The 21549-nt window shown below is 41.0% G+C and overlaps 1 protein-coding gene across 2 annotated transcripts in view; it reads right to left on the bottom strand.

The window, feature by feature from the left end:
- The window catches only part of TMEM135 (transmembrane protein 135), a 159646-nt gene that overhangs the window by 99784 nt on the left and 38313 nt on the right, over nucleotides 1-21549 (bottom strand). For both annotated transcript variants that reach the window (XR_015949735.1, XM_035116527.3), the window contains exon 5: nucleotides 3819-3884. Coding sequence is in view for 1 of the 2 variants with exons in the window: in XM_035116527.3 (XP_034972418.1) it covers nucleotides 3819-3884 (66 nt within the window). In the remaining variant the exon portion in view is untranslated. The remainder of the gene's footprint in view (nucleotides 1-3818; nucleotides 3885-21549) is intronic.

Here is a 21549-nt window from a genome sequence, read left to right on the forward strand (position 1 = left end):
ACAAATATACTCCACAGTATATTTTACAGTGTTTATGGCAAATACGTTCACATTATTGCAAGTTTAATTTGAGAATTACAGCACAAAATTGCCCAGGATGTCTTTTTATAAAATAAAAAAAACCAACAACCTCAAGATTTTGAGTAAAAACCTGTGGAAATCAGGGGAGCAAAGGGTTGGATTTGTAAATAAGACGGGTGTTGCTTAGCAGCAGGCAAACAGTGTAATTTCCTCCAAGAACTTCCCTGAGAATCATACCATTTTGGGAAACATGGGAGAGGATCACAGTTGCCTTTGTCCAGCAAATCTTTATTCCCAAAGTGATATTTTCAGAATTCTATCCAGCTTTTCTATATCTGATATAATATGGCAGAAGGCGGATGACACTGTGAAATAAGCCTTCTTAATGACAAGTATCTCAGTTAATTTATTTGGGGCCTGAGAGGCTTCAAGAGGCAGGAACTTAAAAGACAGACGTCTTGCATCTTTCATGGTCCCTTGGTGATGGTCTCCAAACTCAAATGACAACTATTGTTAAAGGCAGAAAAAGAGGGTATAGAGAAAGACAGGAATGGCTAGAAATAAAATCGCAGCTCAATGCTCTTTAAATTCCCAGTGCTCTAAAGTTATGTTCAGGGCTGACAAAACCTTTACAAAATAGTCAGACATCAACATAATGGCTAAGAGCGAGAGGAGAAATGGGTGACCTCTGAACCACTAAACATTCTCCAAAAGGCGAGTCTTGATGGAAATACTTCAGCAACAAGGAGAAAAATGTGCTCAATCCTGAAGGCAATTATATTCTTGAATTTCATTACCTCCCCTGATACTATTAGACATCTTGGAGATTAGTCAACTTCATGACCATAACCAGTCTTGAGGTAATTTTTCACAACCCTGTGACTGTTGCTGAACAGGAAAACCAGTCCAAGAATTATCTGTCTCACTTGGATGAATGACACTTGGCAGCAACGGATTCCAAATCTCATGCCAAAACCTTGTCAATAATTCTGTAATCCATATGTAAACAGCAAATAACACAGCTTTCAGCACAAAAACCTGGTTTCTTATGTGGAAAGGTTGACAAAAGTAAACTATATTCATAGCCAGAGAGGCTATGGGGATGACTCTCCTGGCATGCAGAAAAGCTGTAAGCAGGAAATAAGGGGGAAGATTTCCCTCAAATATTCCAGCATTATAAAGTGCAAATCCATCTGGACCTGGAAACAAGCCAACCCTGAAGAGTCCTTAGTGATTTCTCTTGTTTGAACAGTATTTTTTTTTATTTAAGAAAAGTTGTTTGCTTCAGTGCAGTGTGAGGATCTGTTATTAATTCAGGACTAGTCTTGCTTTTCTCTGCCTATCCCCAGCACCAGCCGCGCTTACCACATTGACAGAAATTATCTTAAATTTGTTTTTAAATAATGCATTATTTTAATATATACTAGGTGATGTGTACTTATTAAAACCAAACACCAAGGATCTGACCACAGGCTTTTCTGTCTATACTCATCCGATCTGTATCCTTTCTTCAGCTTCCCAACTATTTAGCTTTTGGGGATTTCACCACCAGATTAGCACTTCTGAACTAAGCAAGTATACTTGGAACTTCCAAGTATTAATCTCTCCAATTCTGGGTTTAACTGCATTTTCAGTAAGAACACGGAAACACTCAGCATCTGCAGCTTTCTTTTTACTTTTTATTTCTAAAATGTTTATGCCACTTAACATAATAAAATAAACTCTACACAGTTTACATTAACAGATCAAATCTGTTAAAATTTTCTAAAAATGAATTAAAAATAAAATGCAACTATAGATCACAAACAAAACAAATTAATTATCTTCATAGCCACAAATCTGAAGGTTTGGTCCTTTTATAGAACTCTGTTATATATGCTTTCCACTTTCAAAGTACAGGATAATCCTCACAAGTACAGCATCAAGCTCTTTCTAGATAGATACACAGGCTGAACAAACCTATGAAGATATTCTTGCAATCCTTTAGTTGCAAGTTTGATTTTTTTCCCCTGGAGATCATAGCATCACCCTTTAAACAACAGTTCATTCACCTAAAGGCAATCACGAGCCCGCTATATGCTTGTGTGACTATGTTCATATTGGTATTCCTGATAAAGGCCAAAATATATGGTGTTCCATGGTGTACTCTTCCCCATTAACTCATACAATATATCTTGTGAACTCTGATCCATCTAAAAGGCATACACATTTCAATAAGCAGCAAGCCATGACACGCATGCGTCAGTAAACGAGGGGAATTAAGAATAAGAGAGCTGAGTGGGGGTGCTCGTGTAATCTCACTGTATAAAAGTTGTACAAGTGACAATAAAGTATTTCAATTTCAACTCACACATATACTCCAGCTTTGCAATGTGTCAATTGACAAAGAGTTTTTGAAGAACTCCCTGGACAACAGACTGCAGGATGGTTCACCTGTTTCATTGGTAAAGCCTTTAACTGACCCTTTTTTACTGAAGGTGCAAATCATCTTTGATTGGTGATACTATGCCCTGTTGTGGTTGAAGCTTGGTGGGCAATGGCTTTGAATTGTTATATGGTAGGCTGGTGGGCATGTGCATTTGTACTCAGGAAAAACTGAGTTGAACCCTTCTTTTCAAAGTCTCAATTCCTACTCCCGCTTACACAGTCTGTAGAACCCTTCTAGTTGCTGTATTTTGACTGATGTTCTAGTTATTTCAAATATTTTATATTGTGTTGTGATGCAACATGCCCAAAGATCAATAAAACTGGTGAAGTGCAGGATATAAATTGAACAAATAAATAAATCCAATATAAAGGAACAAATCTTGCTGAAACTGAACATAACACACATTCATCAAAATTGCTCATAACCTCTCCATCACTCTGGATTGCATTCTCTTCGGTCCATTGCAGATGGAATACTGGTCAAGAGATCAGGAGCACCTCCCTTCTCCCACTTGAATTCCCCTACCTTTTCACAAAGTCAGGGTTCCCCATGATTACTATGGCACTGCTGCAACTTTGTATTGTGGTCACCATGAAGCTTTTACTTTACGTCTTTGGTAACAATCACCACTAAGTTCAACAATGAAACAGGGTCATGTCACAAATATTATACAAGTGGGATCTGGGAGGGAGGGAGGTGAAGTTGCAGTTGGAGGGTCCCTATTGACTCATCCACACCTTATTTCAATACATTCAACATCCTTATTTCTCAACATTCAGCATCCTATGGCAGGGGACCCCAAACTAAGGCCTGGGGGCCGGATGCGGCGCAATCACCTTCTAAATCCAGCCCACTGGCGGTCCAGGAATCAGCATGTTTTTACATGAGTAGAATGTGTTCTTTTATTTAAAATGCATCTCTGGGTTATTTGTGGGGCATAGGAATTAATTCATATATATTTTTCAAAATATAGCCCGGCCCCCCCACAAGGTCTGAGGGACAGTGGACCGGCCCCCTGCTGAAAAAGTTTGCCGACCCCTGTCCTATGGCAACTGAGCATGCTCAGTCCTCACCGGACTAACGGGAGTGTGCCTCATTAGGTTTATTTTCTTCTAAAGATTTATTGTAGTTCTCCTTAGCCTGTCACCTACCCTCCCTCCTGTGTATGGTGAAGAGGTCCTGCTCTTTTGACAACATAAGAATTGTATCTCCCCCGCCCCGAACAGGAAATAATGATGATCTACATACAGAATGATCAATTTCTAAATCATCATCATCATCTTTCACAACTCTAAGTATTTTCCCCCAAGATAGCACAAAGTTCAGTTCTAAGACTATAAAAGGCAGGAGAAAACAAACATAGTCTTACCTCTCCGTGTCTTAAAGGAGTAATTGTTCCTCTTGACACCCCCATGCGAAATAGAGTTTCCGTGGCCTGCATACAAAAAAGTAAAGTTATTTCCAAAAGCAGTCAAATCTGGAATCCTTTTTTCAAATATCTGCAAAAATAAAACCATACTCACACACACTAGCTTAAGAGGTAAGTTCCACTGAAATCAATGGGACTTACAGTACTTCTAAGTCAACAGAGAGAGGACTGCAGTTATTAAATAATTTCTGTAAAACCTACATTGCATTCTTTCCAGGTGAAAGTGCTAAATGAAGGAAATTTTTACACAAAGAAGTTGACACTGCATGCTGATGGGGAAAAACAAACATGAACATACACACACACCCAATAAACAGCATTTAAAACTGTTAATTTATTACAGAAAAGTAATAACAGATATATCTCATGAAATGAAGCGATCTGTCTTCTGTGTAGCTCAGCGCAACAGCTTTTAGAGAAAGCTAATTATAAAGAAAACATAAGCCTTTTCAACAATGGTCACCCACAAAATAATGCAGGCACGGAATAATCCTCTTTTGATAAAACAAGAAAAGAGAAAAACAGTTGAACAAATTGCTTGCCGTTTTTATCAGTGTTTCTGACTGAATGAACTAAATGGTTGGCGTTAGAAAGACTCGTCCCATTACAAGAGGAATGCCCTTTCATTAATTGTAAGGAGAGGAACATGACACAGATAGCTTTTTAAATGCACAACATACATGGTGAATTGCTTTCCTAAAATCACAAAGTGAGGTGAACATGAATGCATAATACTTTTAACTGTCCCTCCCACTTTCCACTGGTTTATAAGCATTTTTATTTCCTCATACTTTTAACTTTTTGTTTCCAATGAATGACACCGCCTACTCGCAAACTTTTATTTATTAGCTCATTTACACCCACGTAAGTCCATACCAGCTCCAATACCTACTTCTGTTTCTCCCTCTTGAAGATTAAAGGGGTGAGAACCTCATGCAACCTTTTGTGTTCTTCAGAATTGATTCCTTTCATCCATTCTTTCCACCAACATTTTAAGGATGTTTCACCCAAATAGAACATTCTGTCAAGACTGCTAAGCTCCCTTTGTTTCCATTGAAAACCAGTGGTGTGTGTAACTTTCCTTCTTCTCCCACTGGCAATAGATCTCTTTTAATATGCTTGTACTCACACAGCTAAAATAGTCAAAGCTCCTAAAAGAAAAAAGAGGTGTTCACATCATTTGTGAATCTAGGGCCACAGATTCCTTGATAGGATCACCCCTCACATGCGCTGAGTGCAGATAAGAAGATTAGAACTAGACTTCCTACTTAAACTGGAGGGAAAGGCCTAGCATTCACAAAAGCTTCAAGAACAGGGGCAGCAGCAGCAGCAGCTGACTATTTAAGGGGTTATGTAATTAGCCAATACAAAGAGCAAGACTGGGAAGTATAAGAAGATGTCCTGTTAACATAAAAACCCCGTGGCTGTAGCAAAAATGTTAAGTGAGTTAATAAAGTCCACCCTTATAAAATTATTTTAATTTTTAAAAAATGTTTAAAACCTCATAACATAAAGAGGAAATTGAGAATTTTGAATTTGGGGTGGAATTTGGGTTGAATTAACACGGAAATTTAAATGCTTTGGAAATTTCATACACAACCTCAACATGCTCAAAGTGTCTTTCAGATTTTAATAGTGCACTACTGCTGCACAGAATTAGGGCTGCAATGCACCTAAGCTCTGCTTCCATGAAAGAATCCAACCGTTTTAATATTCTAATCAGTTTTAATATTCTACATCAGAATATGACTTGACCACCATACTTCCATGTTCTGATAACCTCCAGATTGTATTATGGCAATGCGCAAATCTTAAAGATGACTCAGAAACTTCCACTGGTCAAAAATGTAGCAGTCAGATAACTGGCTGGGAATCTAGATCACATGTTAAAGTGAATGTATTTGCCATATAACCCATGTTTTAAAATAGCTGTATTATTTGCCAGTTCACTTCTGGGCCCAATCCAATGTGCTTGAATAGAATCTCATGAAAAAGCGCCCTGAACTATGAAAAAACTACCATAGTGGGTGAGTGCATGCTGTTAGTAAGCATTCCAAAAAATCCAGCTTTTGCCATGGTAGCCTGCACCTGAGAAGGGAAGCTCTGGTTTTGGCCTAGAGAAGCAAGGGAAGAGCCTCCATTACTGTAACTGAGGCTGTGAATGTTCAAGCAAGCTGAGTTACACCACCTCTCCTCTTAAATGCACTGATTGCTTTCTCCTTCACTGTAAATCTCTGCCATACCTTTAGTTAGGAAACTAAAACATCAGACTCTTTGAAGTGTTGAGTCAAGATATGATCACCTAAAATGTCACTCCTTTGGCTCATAGCTGTCAAGTTCTCCCCTTTTTTAAGGGAAATTCCCTTATGCTGAATAGGCTTCCTTGTGAGAAAAGGGAAAACTTGACAGCTATGCTTTGGCCTTCTCCTATCCTCCTTCTAACCAAGTTTGTTTCATTAGCTACAGGCTTTTGCCACAAGAGCCAAAAAGACATGTTGATCCCCTTTCCCCTGGGAAAACAAAATAAGGATGAATTTTCAAAAGATCTTTCTCAGACATTTAGAACAAATACTTCCTGGCTGGCACCATTGCAATACTTTTAACACCTGATCATTGCCAGCAAGACAGTATTTAAGAGTCTTTGTCTTTTCTCCTTACCAACAAAGGTATAAAAGAGCTATCAGCTTTCTGCACAGGGCCTTTCTTATGTACTTTCCCCCACCGCACCCTCCCTCTCCTTCCATTATCTTTCTCTTTCTCTTGCTAAAGAGGTACCTCAAACTACAACACATCTAGCAGCAGAACAAGGGCATGTATTAAATCTGCCTTCTCTTCTAAGCTTCTATCCCGGCCCCCACCCTGCCTTTCCATTTTCAGCTTGCTCTATTTCCCTGGTATTTCCCTGGATATGCTCTTTTCTTCTTCCTGGGTTGTCTCCCCACAAAATCCCACTCTACTTTGCTCATTACACACAGTGCAAAAGCAGAGTTTTAATACTCTGCCAATGACCCCAAAGTCTCCCACTTGCATTCTTTTTAGTCGAAACAAAATAAAAAAAAATTCCTTCCAACAGCACCTTAAAGACTAAGTTTTTTATTTTGGTATGAGCTTTCGTGTGCATGCACACTTCTTCAGATACACTGAAATAGAGGGGGTATCACTCAGAAGGGTGGTGGAAATGGGTGATTGATTGACTGACAGATAGCTGTTGACAACTGTAAACGACTGCAAATGGTCTTGCATGAAAAAGCAAGAGGTGAGATGGCTGAAGATCACTTTATCATGTATAATGAGATAATAATCCAGTCTCTGTTCAAACCAGGTCTCTCCATGGTTTTAAGCTTGGTGATAAGTTGCAATTCAGCAACTTCTCTTTCCAGTCTAAAGAGAAGTTGCTGAATTGCAACTTATCACCAAGCTTAAAACCTTGGAGAGACCTGGTTTGAACAGAGACGTTGAATTCTTATCTCATTACTAGCTAGCCCTGCCACACGTTGCTGTGGGTCATCCCTGTGATTCCCCACTCCTACCCTGTCCCGATCCATGACGTATCCCGCCCCTCCTCCCTCCAACCCCCTGGCTCATCCCTGTGTTTCGGTAGGATACCCTTCCCTCTGTTTTCCCCGGGGAGTGTTGTCCCCTGCCCCCTGTATCGCCATACATTGGCTCCTGCGCACGCATCGTGAACATTTTTATATATTTAGATTAAAAAATTTTGAAATAAGAACATGAGAAGCAGAAGTTATTATTGTTTAATTTTATTTTTGGGGTTGTCATTTATTTTGGTGGGTATTGTATGATTTGGGCGTTGTTGTGTGTTTTGGGGTTTGTGTGTATGTGTGTGTGTGTGTGTTGTTATTTGGATTTTCTATTTTTGGAGTTGGTGACCCAGAGAACCTAGAGAACTACTTTAATAATCCCGACCGGGGGGGGGGTCAAATAGTGAAGACCCACAGCCCCGTAGCAACAGAAGGCGAGTTCTGACGCACCCGAGCTGTTCAGTTCCATAAAAAATATTCGAGGACTTAAACTGGGGAGAGAAAGTGCATGGTTTTGGTTTTTTTAAAAGACGCAGAGGCTTGCAATCCCCAAACTTTGGCCCTCCAGATGTTTTGGATTACAATTCCCATCTTCCCTGACCACTGGTCCTGCTAGCTAGGAATCATGGGAGTTGTAGGCCAAAATATCTGAAGGGCCGCAGTTTGGGGATGCCTGGTATAAGGCGTAAGTAAAAAGGGGAATGATTGCCCTTACTTAAAATGGCCGCCGGAGCCTCACACGTGACACAACGCCTGCTAAATGTTAAAGTAAAAACCCCTTGCCGTGCCCCCAAGTGCGTTGCTGTGGGTTATCCCCCCCCCGGGCCTAGTGGGGGCCTGGCAGCCTGGCAGGGGGCTACATAAAACAAAGGCCGTGCTGCAGCCTGCGATCCGGGCACTCCCCCTCTCCCCCCCGGGCCTAGTGGGGGCCTGGCGGCATAGCAGGGGCCTAGGGGTCTGATAATGGCCTTGGTGTTTCAGTTGCTTGGTTGATGATGTCATTATTTGGTTTGTGGGTGTGGTGTATATTTCACAGGAAGGGAGGGGGTGTACTGTGGGAGGAATTCCACTTGAGGGCGCTGTTTTACTTTGTGGAAAAACAGGATTCTACCTGCCCAGGTGTGAGATTTGAGGGATTTTTTTTCTAACAACGCTCGGGGAGTGGCCAGGATCGTTGTGTCAAAATTTCAGGACGATCGGTCAAGCGGTTACGGAGAAAATTGGAGCCCGCACTTTCACATTTTTTATATTTATATATATATAGATACATGATAAAGCGATCTTCAGCCATCTCACCTCTTGCTTTTTCATGCAAGACCATTTGCAGTCGTTTACAGTCGTCAACAGCTACCGGTATCAGTCAGTCAATCACCCATTTCCACCACCCTTCTGAGTGATACCCCCGCCCCACCCTTTCTCTACATATAAGGTTGGGAAAGTTCGCTTCAGGTTACGGTAAGTATGCTTCAGGTTAAGTACAGACTTCCGGAACCAGTTGTGTACTTAAACCGAGGTACCACTGTATATATCAGAGAAAGTGTGCATTCCGTAGAACACTATAAATTGGCCCTCATAATACCCACATTGAAGCTGCTAGATGGGAGCATTTTCCAAAACAATATGCATTTTATAGGCGGCAATTTCCTTCAAAATGACAAACAATGCAAGCACATTTGACTCAAAGCTTATCTTTCACAACTGAATAGCACATTGTTGTTTAAGAGACTAAATGTCTAACAGCACAAAAATTTGTTTCTGATTGGTCTATAAGAGGGACGAATGGCTGTACTCTAGGGAACAGCACTGATATGGTGGCCAACCAACTGCAATGCTAAGAAACAGGTGAGTATGTTGTAAGAACCCAAGATTTTTTTACATATTCTCACGGTGGCAGAATCCATGTATCATGCACCAGAATCCTGTATAGACTAAAAATCAAATTTAGACAATGGCTGTTTTTGCACATCCAGGAAACCATATTTAATTGTTTAGCATGAAGAAGCAGGTGGTTCCCATGCATAGGCGTAGCTAGGGCGCACTGGGCGCCACACTGCAGGGCGGGGCGGGGCACTTCCCGGGGAGCCTGGCCTGCAGCGCACCCGGGCCACGCGTCTCTCCTGGGAGTAACTCGGTGGCTCGGGGTGCCTGCAAGCTGTGCTGGCCAAAATGGCAGTGTGGGGCTTGTGTCCACCCGCCGCCTCTCCCTCAGCCGCCCTATAGCTGAGGAGGAGGCAGCAGTGGACTCCGTGGCGGCTCCGCACCCTGCCCCAATTTGCCCCGCCCCATGGGCGGCTCACATGCACCACCCTGGGCCATAGCTGCCAAGTTTTCCCTTTTCTCGCGAGGAAGCCTATTCAGCATAATGGAAAATCCCTTTAAAAAAGGGATAACTTGGCAGCTATGCCCTGGGCGCCTGAGTGGCTAGCTACACCACTGTTCCCATGTCTCCGTTATCACAAGTAGGAACAACAAACAACAACCCCCGACACACGTGTTATGAACAAACCAAGTTTCATAGTTTGCTTTACTCCAAGTAAGCCAAGCAAACCACAACCTATTATCTATCTATTTATTGAATTCATATCCCACTCTTCATCAACCACGTGATTCTAGGGTATGTAACAATAAAAAAAATGTAACAATAAAAACCAAGGTGAAGCCAATGTTTGTTCTCTACTTCCCAATCATAGTTTGTTTGGAGTGAAACAAGACACAATTCCTGGTTTGAATATAAAGTTAAACCAGGGGACGTAGTTTCTTGCTCCAGCTTGCACTATTTTATTTTATTTTATTTATTTTAGATTTATATACCACCGTTCATCATAAGATCTCAGGGCGGTTCACGTTATAAAATACAGGGTAAAAACAAGAAAATAAATAAAACGAAACAGCAAAACAATAACCTCCCCTTCCCACAGACACATTTAAAAGGCTGTAGAATATTAATCAGCCAAAGGCCTGGTGGAAGAGGAACATTTCCAAGTGAAATCAACAGGATGTAAAAGAACTAAATTTATGCCCAAAGAAATACAGCAATATATTTTAGTCCTATAATATGTAGCAAACAGTTGTATATTATGCTCCAGTTCCATGTCACATCCTTTTTCCAAAGTGTTTACTCAAAGAGTAGGAGTCTCCCTCACCCGACATTCCAAGAGATTGGAAACATGGGTCACACATAGGAGTAGTACCAGATTTAAAGTGCCCCTCCTTCTGTTTCAAATCCTGGATAGTGGCCAGACATCCCAACAAAAAATACAGTTGAATTTAAAACAAATGATCTTGCAGCACCTTAAAGGCACATGTTTATTGTAGCATAAGTTTTCATGGGCCACAGCCCGATTTATCTGAGGAGTTAATAATTAAATTCAATTAAAATGTGTGCTTTCCCCCCTAGAAATGCATATTACTTCATCACAGACCAGATACAATGTGACAGCAGGCTGCAGTATTATATTTCCTCATAACATTTAAATAGCAAGCCAATTATTTTGCAAGATAGCATGCCAATTATTTTGCTCATATCAGTTTTCTATCATGCACAGCATGGATTCAACCAAGAACTTGCAAACTCATGAAAACCTCTAGTTCCAGTATTCATAGCTATCAAAAAAAGGTTTTAACAGCACATCTTTCACAGAGATATAATATGGTATTATTGTTAGAATTCAACCCCCAAAGAACAGCTGAAGCATTTCCAAGAGAGTTACAGTAAGTCAGCCATGCTACTTGACACTTGACAACTTGCCTGAATCCAGCAGAAACTGCCACAGATAAGCAGCCCATCAGGCCAGCCCAAACAAGTGAGATGCAGGTCTGCACCAGGTGGCAAACATCAGGAGCATCTTTTTGCATTTTATTGTACTATATTCCATACATAAATAAGCCATGGGAGCCAAAACTGCCAGAAAATGATGCAATTTAAACTCAACCTTTTCCCAGATTTGACTTTTTGAAACCAACTCACAATTTTTTCCTTAAACATGGATGTAAGAAAATTGCTTCAAAGTTATGAACAAAGATAAAGAAGATTAACAAAAATTAGCAATCTTTGTGTTGGAACTATCAACAGCTTTTCTCCCCATGTCATGGAAATTAAAGGTGTAAGGGGGGGGAAGCTTATTTGTTACATTTATATACCACCTTTTTCATCTATGGAGCTCAAGTACATGGTTCTCCTATCTGTTTCATCCTTACAACAACCCTGTGAGGCAGGTTAGGCTAAGAGATGGTGAGTGGCCGAAGGTCACCGAGTGAGCTTCATGGCCGAGTGGGGACTTCAACCCTGCTCTCCCAAGTCATAGTCCAACACTCTAACCAAATTCACCTTCCATTATTTTCATTAAACTATGTGAAAACAATCAGTTAGATCAGAAGGAGAACTGGTTTCTATATGGTTGCTGCAGTCAGAATTTGGGGTTTTGAGGTTATGGTCAAACAGATAATTTATTTAAAGTATCAAGAAGGAAGACGGAGTCAAGGTAACTTTTTGTTACAGGAAAATGTATGTTGTGACAATAATAAAGTGGAAATGGGGGGGGGGAATCTGAATAGAGGAATTCCTGATCCAGCTAGAGTGATACTGATTTTATATAAGCATACTTGTGCATTTTTTAAAATTAAATGGCAGGGTAAAAATGAATAAATAATATACAGGAGCTGGAAAATGTGAACCAAGGAGCTATGTCCTATGCATACAGTAACTTTGCAGTAAAGGTAAAGGACTCCTGACAGTTAAGTCCAGTCGCGAACAACTCTGGGGTTGCGGTGTTTGTCTGCAGACAGGAAATCAGCCCTGAGTGCTCACTGGAAGGACAGATCGTGAAGCTGAGGCTCCAATACTTTGGCCACCTCATGAGAAGAGAAGAGTCCCTGGAAAAGACCCTGGTGTTGGGAAAGATTGAGGGCACTAGGAGAAGGGGACGACAGAGGACGAGATGGTTGGACAGTGTTCTCGAAGCTACGAACATGAGTTTGACCAAACTGCGGGAGGCAGTGCAAGACAGGAGTGCCTGGCGTGCTATGGTCCATGGGGTCACGAAGAGTCGGACATGACTAAACGACTAAACAACAACAACAACAACAACAAGCTTTCCAGGTCATGTGACCAGCATGACTAAGCCGCTTCTGGCAAAACCAGAGCAGCGCACAGAAATGCCGTTTACCTTCCCGCCGGAGCGGTACCTATTTATCTACTTGCACTTTTTGGGGTGCTTTCGAACTGCCAGGTTGGCAGGAGCTGGGACAGAGCAATGGGAGCTCACCCCATCGTGGGGATTCGAACCGCCAACCTTCTGATCAGCAAGCCCAAGAGGCTCAGTGGTTTAAACCACAGTGCCACCCCAACCCAGCTTTGCAGTAGAGCACAACATGTACTCATGCACCAACTCTGGTGCTCCATCATAGCTCGAAAGTTTAAAGTAGTGATCAATATACCGGACAACAGGATTCCCAAGCAGAGGAAGTTTATAGAACGTCTCCAAGATGTTACAGGTCAAAAAGGGCCTCAGATGTGCTGCTGACTTTGTCGTTTCAACATGAGGAACAAGAAAGTTTCTGAAGTGACTTGTCAGCACCAGGGGCTAACGCTCATGAATAATAGTTCCTCAGCCACAACCTGCCTTAGAGGGATGAATATCTTGCTGTGCAGAGACAGGGCACATGCTGGTCTGCTTGCATTAACATAAGCAACAGAAACACTTCTTGCTTACAAAGCTACATTGAGAAATATTAGGTTTACGAACAAGATGAGGGCAACTTGGAATACAGATTGTACAGATCCTGTTGAGAAAATGTAAAGTGGGCAGATGTGGGACAACAGACTTACTGTAAGGTTCAAAAGATTTTTGTTTTATATATTTCATAATTATAACAGTTTCAATTGGTAAAATTACGCTACCTTTTACATTCCCCTAAAGGCCAAAACAGGTTTATGTGTGCAATATTTATAAAAGGAAGACGTCACCATCCCTATACTAGTTGTTTTTCATGTATATTGATTGAGTCCCATGATTTATACATATTTTAGGAAAGTAGAAAATGCATCCTGTCCTGGCTGCCAGTGATTTATCACAAGCCCTTGGTAAACAATAAATATTACCAATTGCATCTAATTTGGGTGACAAAGCTTTTTTGTTCCAATACACATATGTCATGCAATCCCTCTGAACTAATCAGAAACAGAACAAGACTTAACTTATTTCACATTTCTTGACATTACCCCGCCTCCTGTCTAGACAGATGGCTAATTAGAACGGAATCATTTCTTACAGAGGATACGTAATATGATACAGAACTAGTTGGTGCAATATTTACTTTTGGAGTATAGTCAAAGTGAACCAAAGACCTATAATTAATTGGATAGGAACAGTTAAAAGCTCAGGAATATACTATAACGGTGATATTTTCATTTTAAAAATTGAGCATTTTCCCTAGAAAGTGCATTGGTTATGTAAAGGAAGGCAAGGAATAATGGGCTTTGAAGACTGACTTTTTTATTTTCTTACGTAAGTTATATCCTCTACCTTTGACATAAATTTTGCTGCCAAGCAGTAAAAAACAAAAGCATAATTTAATAATAACTAATATAAAGCAAGGGACGCAGGTGGCGCTGTGGGTTGAACCACAGAGCCTAGGGCTTGCTGATCAGAAGGTCAGCGGTTCGAATCCCTGCGATGGGGTGAGCTCCCGTTGCTCGGTCCCAGCTCCTGCCAACCTAGCAGTTCCAAAGCACGTCAAAGTGCAAATAGATAAATAGGTATCGCTCCAAGCGGGAAGGTAAACAGTGTTTCCGTGCGCTGCTCTGGTTCGCCAGAAGCAGCTTTGTCATGCTGGCCACATGACCTGGAAGCTGTACGCCGGCTCCCTCGGCCAATAACGCGAGATGAGCACTTCAACCCCAGAGTCGATCACGACTGGACCTAATGGTCAGGGGTCCCTTTACCTTTAATATAAAGCATACAAACTAAAGCAGTAAATTAAAACAGCAACTGAAAGCGGAAATAACCCATTCAAATAAACAGTAAAATTAAACTGCTCTATTCTTTTATTTTTATTTTTTAAAAAACCCACTTAATTTAGCAGTTTTTTAAAGCCTGGGAAAACAGATATTTTTGTCTGTCTACATAATAGTAATGAGGCCCCAAGACAGGCTTCTTTAAAAAGAGCAATACAAAAGCAAGGAGCCACAACAGAAAAGGCCCTCTCTCTAGTTGCCAGCCACACTTCACACAGAAGGAGAACCCAGAGAAAGTTTTTAGATTACAGTCTCAGTGGACCAGCAGAGTGATATACAAGGCGGCTCAAAAGCAGCACCTGTATATTGTCAGGATTGAGTTTCAATTTATTGACTCTCATCCAGTCTGACACTGCTCCCAAACACCAATTTCAGTGTCACGTGACTGAGCTGGAAAGACAAACCTGGAAATGTCATCAGCATATTGGTGACATATTTGTCTGCATCCTGCAAAGGTTTTAAATTTAGTAGACATTTTGATGCAACTGAAAGTACATCACAAGCCGCTGATGAAGGCAATTTTCATAGGACAGAAGAAAGGTTGTAAGGGTAGCTTAAGCAAAACTTGATCCACCCTTATAACTTTTTGGCTAAGCTTTGGGACAACCTTTGAGGAACGTGCAAAACAAATTACAGTACTTGCAAGTTGCAAGATTGTGCCAGGAGAGACTTTTGGCCACACAAACCCTTAGTATGCCGTTCTTATGCTCAGGGTCGGCCCTATGGGCAGGCTGTGTGGCGCAGGGCACCACGGCGCCGGCCCGCCAGGGGGGCGCCGCAAGCTGTGCCCACCCGCTGGCCGGCCGGTCCGCCAGTCCGCCGCGCAGCTGCGCCCACGGCAACTGCGCTGTGCCTGCCCGCCCACCGCGCAGCAGCGCTTGTGGCAGCCGCGCTCCGCCCGCCCGCCCGCTCACCGCGCTGGGAAACAGGGCGGGGAGGCGTCGGAGGGATCCGGCGCACCACGGCGCCAGGGGCGCTTAAGACGGTCCTGCTTATGCTTAGAACTTCTGGTTATCATAAAGTTTCACCAAGTCTGAAACAAAAATGAGGAATGGCCTTTCAATTCCCCTTTTCATTTAAAAAGCCATGATATGAAGGATCCGTGGAAAATAAAGAGTTTTGGTCCGGCAACAATAAGAGTGGCCCTGCCAAGATCAGCCTGCTGAAATGAATATATTTTTATTCAAAGCTCCCTAGTATTACTTGTTACAGGCTCAAAGAGAGAGACAGGGGAGCATGGCTGATAAGAGCTTGCTCCCATTCCAACTATGAGAAAGAGAAGGGGGAAGAAGACATCAAAACACAGCTTAAGGCAGGAGAATCCAACGAACGTAATGTTTAGTGAAAGGGCTGTGCTATTCATAAAACACCTCAAGTCTGCTCTGATTACCTTCAACACAAACACACACACAAATTGTCCAGAGATGCAGTATCAAGGAAAAGCAACCTTGAGAATCATGGCATCTCAATAAGGATTCTGACTCCATGCTTTTTTGCCTCTGAATTACCCAATATTGGAGCAATCCTTCTTTAAAGTATTTTGAAGACAACCATGGTTAAACCTTCTTTGTGCAATTGCACACACACCAGGCACTCACTACCAAATCAAAAATAAACTTAAAGGCATGGCCAAAAGCTTTAAAGCAAAAAGTCTATACTACTCCCTACAAAATGGTGGTGTCACTGCAGTGCAAAGACAAATCCTTATTAGATTCCAGAAGCTGCAGTCTCTGAGGCTGGCGCCCGTGGAGCTAGTAATTCAGGAATGAATGAATCCCCCAGTGTGCTTTACAGCAATTAAAAAATGTATATTTCATAAACTGGCACTCCTGTCGCTTCATTTGTGCTAATTGACCACAATGCAAAGCATTATCCTGATATACCGAACTGCAAGTTTTAACAGCCATATAAACAGGGCACCAGGACAGAATTCTTTGTGTGATTAGGGACAAAAAGGGGAGCAGATTAATTTGTCACTAGCTAAAAAAGAGCAGGGCTGGAAACAATCCAACACTTCTCAGTAAGTGTTGTTTTACTAGCACAGTGCTGTTGTTAAGTAGACTGTAAATGAACTTCTATCCTGCCTAGATGAATACTGGGAAACAATCACATCACTGTTTTTATAAAATGTTTAAGGTGTTTCAATACTACCCCCATCTCCCTCTAACACTGTTTCCTACACCAGCTTCCTTCAGCGACAGACTTTTATTTGGGCCATAAATCACTTAAAATTCAACTTGGTACCCAGACACATAGCTGAAACTCTACTGGCAAAATGCAGTCTTATAGTAGTCTTAAGTCACAGCTCCAACAAGCCATATGTCCCTACCACCTACCAATAATTCTGGAGCAAAAATAAATTTCCACCAGTACTTGAATCCTAGATAAATTTAGGAGGTGTTTTCAAACACAAAAATGTCCATTTTGGGGGGAAAAACAGCATATTCTGAACATAAAGACTCCTCCTTTAAGAGGATTGACCCTGTTTTTTTAACGTAAAAAATACTTGCTGTTTATTAAGATTTACACCCTACCACTCAGGAATTTGTCAGGGCACCTCACAGCAACATATTTAAAACAAAAAATACATAAACGTAAGTTGAAAATATCAAATCTATTAAAGTACAATTGTTATCATTAAATATATAAATTGAAACTTAAAAGCCTAAAAAAATACAAACCTCTTTGCCTAGCAAAAGTCATTAGAGTGGACACTAGGTAAGTCTCTAGAGGAGAGTGTTGCAAAACTGGGGTGCCACTTTTCCCTGGTAACCACCAGCCACACATCTGAGATGTCGAATCTAGATACAGGCAGACACCTTTGGAAACAGGATCTTCTTTATGTACCCTGGCTCCAAGCTATAAAGGGCTTTAAAAATTCAAGACCACTGTGAATTGGGCTGAGAAACAGACCTGAAACCAAATGAATTGGTGTAGGATGCTAATAACCAGTCTCAATTAGCAGATGAGCAGTCATTTTGTGAACCAAGTACAGTTTCAGAACCATCTTCAAGAAGATGTATGGATCTGAGTATGTAGAAGAAGTGTGTATCTGAAGAAGTGTGCATGCACACAAAAGCTCATACCAATGACAAACTTAGCTGGTCTCTAAGGTGCTACTGGAAGGATTTTTTTTATTTTGTTTCATCTTCAAACAATTACCATAAAACAGGTAACTTGGAGATTACCAAAGCATGGATGTGCCAGCCTTCTCTGTCTAGGTGGGAACCCAAATGGAATGCATTCTAAGTTGGCAAAAAGGCTGTTCTACTTTTGCTATTAATATGCATTTAAATAATTCGGGAGTAAAACCCATCTAGAATAAAAGCAGCATGGGGAACATTTTAATACTCATATGTGGATTGAAGTATTTCTCCATCTTTATTCAAGGCTGCAATGAAACGGCTGTGTAAGAACAAAGAGCTAATTATAGAAAGTCAATCACAATGAAAATTAGGAAGACTAGTAAAAAGGAATTCAGATAGGTAGCCATGTTGGTCTGATGCAGTCAACATAAATTAAAACATTGAAAAATTGTCCAGTAGCACCTTAAAGCTTATACAGTGGTACCTCTACTTACGAATTTAATGCGTTCCGAACACACATTTGTAAGTCGAAAAAAATTGTAAGTCGAATCCCATAGGAATGCATTGGGAGAAAAAATTCGTAAGTAAAAGCAACCCTATCTAAAAATTCGTAAGTAGAAAAAATCCTATCTAAACCACATTCAAGATGGCAGACAGAGCTCTATTCGTAAGTAGAAACATTCGTAAGTAGAGTTATTCATAAGTAGAGGTACCACTGTAACCAGAACACACAAAAGCTTATACCCAGAACAAACCTAGTTGGTCTCTAAGGGGCTACTGGACAATTTTTTTAATTTATTTTATTTAGTAAAAAGGAAGGAGCATTCATTTCTTTATCCCAACGGATAATGCTGCAAACACAAAGGTCTACACAGCTGTCTTTGGATACTAACCCCTTTCTCCAGGATACCTCATTCTGATTCGATATGACCGTATCACATTAAGTTTAAATACCCTTTGGGTATTTGGGTGGAATCCAAATTTTAATTTAAAAAAATCTGTTTAAGTTATCCTCTCATTGTTACTTATTTTGTTATGGGTGAATGCTTAAGGTTACATACAGGATGTGTATGTACAGTGGTACCTCAGGTTACAAACACTTCGGGTTACAGACTCCTCTAACCTGGAAGTAGTACCTCAGGTTAAGAACGGTTTCAGGTTAATAATAATAAACTGTATTCATATTAGCCAAAGGCCATAGCAACACGGTTTCAGGTTAAGAACGGACCTCTGGAACGAATTAAGTTCGTAACCAGAGGTACCACTGTATTTAGCCCCTTCGCAAGCATTTAATCAATCTCGGCATCTTTGCGACCCTGCAGCACTTATTAGCTGTAAAACCTTAGCAATAGCATAAATAGAATAGGATAGGATAAATAAATACTGCAGAGCAGTAAGTACAAGTGTTTTGTTGCCAAAGTGCTGCCTGGTGAACCAACTAGCAGGATTACCACTAGCAAAATCTTTAAAGACAGGCATTAATGGTTGACAACTTCATCCCCATTCAGGCAGCTCAAATTAAATACTGTATGGCCAGGAATACCAGTCAAAACAATTTCAGTTTTCAAATATCTGGAACCAATTAGCTGAGGGGGAAAGTTTCCAAAGGGCCACCCATTAATAAACACAAAATAATTTGCGTCTGCTGTCTTGTTTGTGATAATTTTTTTATTGCTACCTCAGTTTCAGATGTCACAGTAATTACTTCCACATTCTGATTAAAACACGAATTGAAGCCACATGTTAAAAGCCTCTCTCTCTCTCTCTCTGTCAAAAACAGAAGGAATAAGCTCGGTTTTTAAAGTTATTGAAACACTGACAGCTAAAAAGAGTGCTGCCTCATTTCTGAACAACAACTGGACTCCTAAGTTTCACTGCCCTGAAGCAATAAACCATTGTAATAGCTCCTAATTGAATCCCTTCAAAAGAAAATTTGTTAACCCTTCGATGAAAAAGTAACTAGGCTCTCTCAAAGATTTACAGTAATTAGAAGATTAAGAGCTATATTAAAGGCAGGCAGTACCACTGTGACAGAGACCCACAAATTTCCTCTTCCATTATGTATTTATTTTGATTTACAACCTCTCATCCCAAAAGTTTGGGATGACATCATTTAAACCTACAGTTTTAGTTAAGAATGCTGAAACAAAACATCTATCAATATAGTTTTATATACATAGTTCTCTTTTCATTGTTAGCTTTCTTTTCATACATACACACAAAGACACATGCACAAGCGCAAGTCTCTGTGCGGGAGTGAGAGGTAACTAGGCACAAACACACACACATGCTTATATAAATTAATGTACAGTGTATTGCAAGAGGAGAAGCCATTTCCCAAATATTTTAGGCACACTTTTATCAGATGGCTTTCCTCTCTTTCCGACAGGAAAGCTAATCTTTCAAATTGTGACAGCTGGAAAGGAGTCAGTCCCAGAATGACTGGTAATCTCCCCACTCCCTAAAAAGTTCTACTTCCAGCCTGCTTTTATTTATTTAATAATTTTATTATTATTTTAAAGTATCCCATTTTTTAGAGCAATGTGCTCCCCCGGGGGAGGGGCATACAAATCATTACAGAATATAAACACAGCGATTTATAACAGGGTGGGAAGCCTATGACTTTTCAAATATTGTTGGACTACTATTTCCATCATCTCCAATCTTTGACCATGCTGGTTGGGGCTGACAGGAACTAGAGTCCAACAACATCTGGAGAGGCAACTGGTTTCCCACCCATGGTTTAAAAACATCAGTTAACCCCCTTAAAATAGGCTGCAAAGGCACAACTAAGCAGCAGAAAGAGAGAGAGAGAGAGAACAGCAATAGGGCAACGGTAATGCAAGGGGGGGGAACTAGAAGATGTGAGACTTCCCAGGAGATCGCGTTCCAAAGTTATGGGGCCACCACTCTAGAGACCCCATCTCTAGTGTCCATCTAATGTCAGGCCAGAAAGCAGGGCCTGCAAGGCTGACCGTAAAGCTTGGGCAGGCATAGGTAGCCATTCAGGTAACATGGTCCCCAACTATTTTATTAACATTCCCCACTTTAAAAAAATAATAATGGATGAAGTACTTATAGATTTAAGTAATGAGCAGCATAATATTGATTGATTGATTGCGTTTGTATCCCATGTTTCTTCCAAGGACCTGTAAAATGGCATACAGTAGGCTGAGAGAGATGCTCACTGACCAAGTTCATTGCTATGAAAGGATTTGAAATGGGATCTCCCACATCCTAGTTCAACACTTTGACCACTATACTACTCTGACTCTTACTTGTGCCTTAGTGCCCCTATTCACCTTGCATTTGTGGAACAGGAGCCACCGAGGCACTGCCCCTTCCCATTCCATGAAGGCAATACAGTACTGGAATCCAGGTCCCTCCCTCCCTCCCTCTAGGAACCCATCCTTAGCCTGCCATGAAACATTCCCTTCCTGTGTGCTTCCTCAGAACACCTGGCCTCTTTGTAGACTGGGTAGCATGTTGGTGCAATGTTTGCCCTGGAATCTGATGGGTCGGAGTAAGGCTTTGTTAGTTATATCATGCCTGTTTTAGGTTTCCAGTTTTATAGAACTGCAGCTAGCTTTTAGGTCAAAGAGGTTATCAGGATGAAACAGAAATATTGAATAGGACGAAAAGAACTGTATAGACTGTGGTGCCAAGCTGCACTTTGCACCCCGTACCAAAAGCTGTTTTATAAGCAAGCACTTCTGCACAGTACCAGCCGCAGCTTCTGAAGAGTTTTAACGCAGCAATTGGGAAACTCTTGTGGTGAAGTTAGCAAGGGGGGGGGATTACGTGCTCATCACCAGTAAAATTTACTAAAAGCTTTCACCGGGGCACTGACACCAAAAACACACTGAATGCCAAACAGTTTTCAACAGCTGACAATAATTTTATCTGGCAATTCTGACCAGAACACTTTTACTTACAAGACTCCATGACAGGGATCCAAGCATTAGTAATACAGAATGGCAAGAACTTGTTCGCCAATCTTATTTAAGTCATTTCATGACGAGAGCCAAAAC

This window comes from Zootoca vivipara, chromosome 4 (genome assembly GCF_965207765.1).
Source record: "Zootoca vivipara chromosome 4, rZooViv2.hap1.1, whole genome shotgun sequence".
Lineage (NCBI taxonomy): Eukaryota > Metazoa > Chordata > Lepidosauria > Squamata > Lacertidae > Zootoca > Zootoca vivipara.